This window comes from Enoplosus armatus, chromosome 2 (assembly GCF_043641665.1).
Source record: "Enoplosus armatus isolate fEnoArm2 chromosome 2, fEnoArm2.hap1, whole genome shotgun sequence".
Classification (NCBI taxonomy): domain Eukaryota; kingdom Metazoa; phylum Chordata; class Actinopteri; order Centrarchiformes; family Enoplosidae; genus Enoplosus; species Enoplosus armatus.
The window spans coordinates 2,698,512-2,704,717 of NC_092181.1; the positions used below are offsets into that span (position 1 = coordinate 2,698,512).

The 6,206-nt window shown below is 46.0% G+C and overlaps 1 protein-coding gene across 1 annotated transcript; it reads right to left on the reverse strand.

The window, feature by feature from the left end:
* Positions 1 to 3,394: 3,394 nt before the first annotated feature.
* On the reverse strand, positions 3,395 to 5,275 carry LOC139301962 (myeloid-associated differentiation marker-like protein 2). Its single transcript, XM_070925495.1, has 2 exons — positions 4,995 to 5,275; positions 3,395 to 4,046 (listed from the first exon to the last, which is right to left on the reverse strand). The coding sequence occupies exons 1-2, from the start codon at positions 5,273 to 5,275 to the stop codon at positions 3,395 to 3,397; spliced, it is 933 nt and encodes a 310-aa protein (XP_070781596.1).
* Positions 5,276 to 6,206: the final 931 nt, after the last annotated feature.

A 6,206-nucleotide genomic window follows, 5' to 3' on the forward strand; every position in this document is an offset into this window, starting at 1 on the left:
CGGCTTTTTCAAATTTACAGTATACTTACAGGCTCATTTACAGGGGTTGGACAAAATAACAGGAACACCGTGTGATGCAATCCAATATAGTAGCCCTGCAATAATGTTCAATTTTGAGACTGTATGACATATCTATCATATTGCTAGGTGTTTCTATTATTTTGTCCAACATTTTGATTACTGAGTGCCTCCACAATGATTCTCTTTTCTACACAGTTGCTTCCTACAGGATGCTAAGTGAGGGGAGCTGGCATAGAGTCAAATCCTCTGGGACTAAAGAGCTGGCCTGTTCCACACAACATTTGGCAAAACAAGAGCCGGGGGGGGGGGGGGCGGGGGCTGACATCAGCAACATGCGCTATCAGAGATTAGTCACGACAGCAAGCCAGCAGTCCCCTGTCCCTCCTTGTCCCCCTGGCTGGACATTCAGGAAAGGACGGTTATGATGGACACCTGTCGCAGCTCATCTCTGTCAGAGGAGTTCATGCACCGTAGGCTGTGTGTGTGTGTGTGTGTGTGTGTGTGTGTGGTAACACAGCTATGTTTAAGACAGAGGCCCGCAGGGAGTGAGAAGTAAAATGAGTGCCAAACATGGAACAGCTGCTAAATGGGGCTCTGCAGAGGAGCAGGGAGCGCGCGGGCCTTAATGCAGCTACAGATTGCTCTGTGGCAACACTGTCCGTCACTTTCAGCGGTAGCTTTCTCTGGGCTCTGTCATATTCCACTGATGTTATATCCTACTTCGGAAACATTAGTCAGAATAAGAGTGCAAGTGGAGCGAGTGCTACTTCCAGAGGGCCCGTCGACAGAAATAATTCTGCAGGATTTATCAGAGGATGAAAATGCTTACGAAAGCAACACACACACAAAATAAAAGTGTTCAACAACACAAAGTTATTTATTGCTGCAAAACCACAGTTTACATAAATCCACTTATAATCCGCCGTTCATCTGCTATTTCTGTGTTATTCACTCGTGTTTATTTACTAATTTACAAAAACTGGCACCATGTCTAAAATAGCAAATCTCTACGACACACAGTGACGCTTTCTGAGGTCTTAGACAGATTTGGATACAAGAGCAGCCAACTGGTGTTGGATTTGCTGCTGAACACCCAGAGAGTCTTTCTTTACGTATGCTGTGGCACAGTGGCTTCCCGAGGACTTAATATCATACATCCATAGCACTCAGAGATGTGACAGGGGAATACATTGATCCTGGATTAGAGAGATGAGATTCAGCGAGGTGACCAAAGCAGAGACGAGTGATGGATGGAGAGGAGGAGGAGGAGGAGGAGGAGGAGGTGACTGGTATAATGTGTAAGAGAGAAGTGGAGGGTGAAAATCTGGGGAGACAGAGTTAGAGGAGAGAGTGAGGGAGAGAAATCTTAATCAAGAGAGAAGGAGAAGGACAAGGAGAGACTGGTAAGGCTGAGCTGTGGCAGCCAGATGTCTTCCTCTGTTTTATTCCTGTGGAACAAGAAGATAAAAGCGCTGACAGAGAGGAAGGCAGCCAGAGAGGCCTCTGTTTCTCCTCCTCCTCCCCCAGAGTGTGCAGGGATAGTGGGACTGGTCAAAGACTGTGTGTGATATATATAATATCTGTTGGGTGATGCACACTGATTGACTAGACATCACAAACAAGTAGACCCCACTGAAGTTCATTTCTTAAAGTCTAGATAAGGAAGTTGCTTACCTTCCTGAAAATGTTGTTGCATTTATGTGATGACATGAAGGTAGAAGAAAACATGCTAAACTGAAGACAAAAACGATTGCATGTAACCATGTTTTTATTTCATTATGTAAAAATTTTTAGTTTATATTGTATATTTAAATCTACAATAATTGATGTGGCCACTTGCTGGCAGCACAACAAGCTGTAAACACAACATCGACATATTATCACCTTATAAAGTTGATATGGGGAAGATGTTAGCAAACAGTTGCCTATTTACACAACCAGCAGACAAGGAGCAACATTTGCATTCATTTGGAGTCGTGTTTCTGGCCACCTGGTGAATCCAATTCCAATAGTGTCTCTCTTTTAGCTCTGTTTTTGGTCTCTACCAACTCCTGAGGGAAATAAACGTGTCTTTAGCTGCTAAATGCTCCACTACGTTCACCAGATAGTTGCTAACTGTGTCTGTCTGCTGTTTGGTGCTGGACAGGTAGTGTACAGCGGGTTTATAGAGCTTTTTCAATGAAAACAGCCGCCCATGTTGCAGCCAAAAGGTGAGAGTGAATCAAAACAGTAGCAGTAACCAAAACAATGAGCTGAAAGATGCTAAAGCGCTCTGTAAAGCTGAGGGGAACTGCAGAGTCTGTGATGATTCTCTGTGGGTTCGTCACTATGAGTGAAACCTTTCGCATACACATCGTCATTTGATCCATTGTGAACATAAGTTTATGTACCAGTATCTGTGTCATTTGTGACTGGCGGTGTAAATGCAGTAAATGAAAAACAAATGTTTGGGTTTTGTTTTGTTTTTTTACATTTGACCTGCCGTTTAAGGACGGATTAGGTCACATGGTCCATCCTCTGTGAGACTGTGCAAACATTCCTCGGTCACACTGACCAGCTCAAATTGTGCAATTGTGAATATTGTGTGTTTCAAACGTGGGAGATCAAACTGCAGGTCATCTTAGCAGTGAGTGGAGTTGGACGAGACGCAGTAGAGAGACATCTGTCTTTTAAATGGGCTGTACTTTTTTATCATAGACTGAAAGAAGCATTTCATAGAGACGTTTTAAAGACAGCAGCCTCTTATAAATGCTGTCTCATGCCTTCAATATGAGTGCAGACAGCTCGTGTTTATTTTTGGCAGCCTGGATAATGTCCGTAGATCGCTGGCGTGGGGCTTTCAGATGACAGGGATGCCACAGATGCCAATGCCAGATTTACTACTTAGACTTTTATGTATTATTTGAGAATACAAGCAGCAAGTAAGTGTGTGTGTGTGTGTGTGTGTGTGTGTGTGTGTGCTATGCTGCAGGTTTTATTAGGATTTGGCAGGACATACCAGTGGGCCCTGGCTGCTTGGGTAAGGCTGGCTGCTCTCCCAAAATCTCTCAGAGGGCAGAAGGGGTGAGTTGAAGAGATGGGGTGTCACCTCAGTGGGGTGTGGCAGAGGGGACGTAGTGGTAAAATCCCTCGTTCACATTCCACAGTGCTTTCACATTGAGTTTGGGGAGTCTGGGTGCTTCAGCAGTAGACCATGTGCAGCACCGGGGATGCCCTAGTCCTGGGATCTTTGACTCATACCCATCTCTCCCCCTTCAATATTTTCTGTGTCTTTAAATATCAAATAAAATCACAAACAAAATCATAAACAGTGAAGCAGATTAATAACTTAAACCTGTTAAGCCAGTGATGTGAAATATGCTTCCACATGGTGCTACACTCGTGAGTTAGTGGGCATACGCGAGGAGACAAATCGTATCCTCTGGGAGTAGATCAGGTCGGCCACATACAGTCCAAAGTTGACGAAGGAGAACACCGCCACCACCACCTTGCTGTCCCACGGACACTTCCCCTGAGGGCATGACGACGGTCTCCATGGAGAGCCATATTTTGCGTCAAAGCAGAACACCGGCCACACCACTGATGCACTCAGGTAGAGCAGGACTTCCAGGAGGGTGCACACCACCACGAAGCGGTCAAAGGACATGCAGCGCACAGCCTTGGTCCGCCCACCCACAGTCATTATGACCACCAGCGCAGTCAGAGCAAAGCAGAAAGCGTAGACGACGACGCAGTAGATTGTGGCGGCATACTGGGAATATTCGCTCCTGTTGGCCAGAGCTCCAAAGATGATGCAGGCCACGAAGCCCTGAACGACTTTCAGGAGGCCAGAGACCGTGGCCATGTAGCCCACCACAGTCTGGCCCGGCCTTGCTCGGCACAAGGCCACTTCAGCCCCGTAGGCCAGAGTACCCAGGATGGAGCAGACGGTCACAGCTATGCGGAAATTTCGGACATCACAGCCGGCGTAGGGGCACTCAGAACGGACAAAGAAGAGCGGGTAGACCACAGAGGCTGTCACATACCTGCAGGAGAAGACAGAGAAACATGAGCGCAGATTTGATGTCATTAAAGCACCTTTTGTAGTCCTATAGAGCAAGTTATTATGTGTGACAAAATAATCTCAACTCAAGGTCCACTTACTAGCTTTGTCTGAGCTTTCAACCTGTCAATCAGTGGATAACAGGTGGTTGTATATAGGGCGTAAGCGGCTAACTTTGTCTGTCTGCTGTCTTGGTGGTGGGGAGGTAGCGTACAGTGGGTTTATCAGAGCTTTTTTACTGCTTGAAACAAAGCTATGGAGAGCAGTGAGAGTGAACCAAAACAGTCAAGTTGCGGTCCATAAAACCAAAACAATAAGCTGAAAGATGCTAAAGTGCTCTTTCACTTTACACTCAATCATTTGTTCCATTGTTAATGTAAAAATAAATATTGATTATATAGCAGCCTTAAGTATTTTCTGGACAGAGTAAAACAAAATGGCCCCCCTTAGACAGATGTTGACAGTGGACAACCAATAACAATATGGTAATGTGTAGGAAATAAATTGTGACTTAACAGCTAAAAGGTTTCTTATTGTAACAGTTAATCAAAAAGTACTTACAGGTTTCTGTAGATCTCACTGAGCACTGAGACTGAATTTCTCTACAACAAATGACAGCTTTTGAACACTGTGAGGGCATCGCTCAAGATTTTCAGAAACCTTTATAACCTAAGCTTTGTGCTACACAGTATTCCTCGGTACAATAAACAAGTTATTTACACAGATAATTAAAGTTCAGTTAGGTCTGCGTCTGATGATTAATGTGTCAATGAATCTTTGTAGAGTATTTGAATGAATGGAGGTGAGGAGTTTAACCTTCTGTTCCTACCCATCATTCTTAGGTACATCCCTGACTGTCCACTGTTCTGTTTGAGCATCACCACCACTAACTCATCTGAGGAACAGAGTTACACCTGAACATGTGACTTACATGAGCGTCGCGAAGGCTGCACACGTGACCGTGAGGTTGTCCCAGGATATGGGCAGGCAGCTGTAGAGACGAGTAGCGTCCAGGAAGAACACCGCGACCGACATGGCGAAGCAGAAGCACCACGCCGCCATACAGAACACACCATGTGAACCGCTGAAGCCGGCACTGTGGGTTACCATGGCAATCACAGCACAGCCCATAGCTAGCTGGCCAAGGCGGGCAGCACCCAGAGGTGAGCAAAGGGCCCTCTTGTTGAGGAATGGACCCCCCTGTGAATCCATAACTGGGTGAGTGTAGGTGAGTGTGTCTTGAAGAGGTAAAGCCTTCAGGCCCTCAAAGAGATGCTGGATGTCCAGTAGATGCACAATAGAGGATGATGTGGAGTTAAAAGTCTAAACAGTTTAAAGTTTAAAGTTTTAGACATCCAGAGAGTCCAGCCTGGAGTCTTTCTCAGTCCAGCAACTAGACGATGTCCATCAAAGAAGAACGTGGTGGGGACTTTCTGATACTGTATTTCTGCGTTGATGAATCAGAGAATTTCACAGATGTAAAGGATGACAGATATGGGGGGGGGGGTCTCTTTGAGATCTTCTGTAAGAGCTCAAACTGGCCAAGCAGGCGCACACACTCACCTTTCTGCTGAGAGATCATACTGACTCATCATTCACAAATATCCAGACTCGACTCGACAGACTGGAAATTCCCGCTGGACTGCAGTTATGTTTTGATAAGTTATAAAGATATAGACCCTGTAAGTCCAGGATGTTTATCCAGCCGTTGTCAGTCGAGTCAAGTCAAGTCTTCTGGGAAATGGCTGCTAGCAGAACCTGGTCCAGTCCAGCCCTTCAGCTGAAATGGTCCGGCCCAGACTCAGAATCCCCTGGTGAATCTTCTTGGATCAATTATTTTAGTGTGAATCCACGTGGCCACGTGAGTCAAAGACACCACCAGCTCTCCTCAAATGTCAACTCTCATCTTCGTACGTCCTCTCTGTCACACACTCTTCCTCTCACACTTTCTCCTTCCTCACTGTCCCTCCCTGTCCTGCAAGGCAGGGGGGGGGGGGACCAGAATGGAAGTTATTTAGGGATGGGCCATCACCACATGAGTGCTGGAGCGATGTGTACATGTGGTTGGGCGTGGAGTCGGGGCACGCAGACACATCACAGACCCTGTGGAATGAGGTGAGATAACTGACTCCATGATGTCAAG

Excerpts from the sequence above, each read along its gene's own strand:
- LOC139301962 (XM_070925495.1), bottom strand. The coding sequence starts at position 5,275 with ATGGATTCACAGGGGGGTCCATTCCTCAACAAGAGGGCCCTTTGCTCA. Across the intron at positions 4,047-4,994 it reads GCAGCCTTCGCGACGCTCAT|GTATGTGACAGCCTCTGTGG; the intron begins GTAAGTCACATG and ends CTTCTCCTGCAG.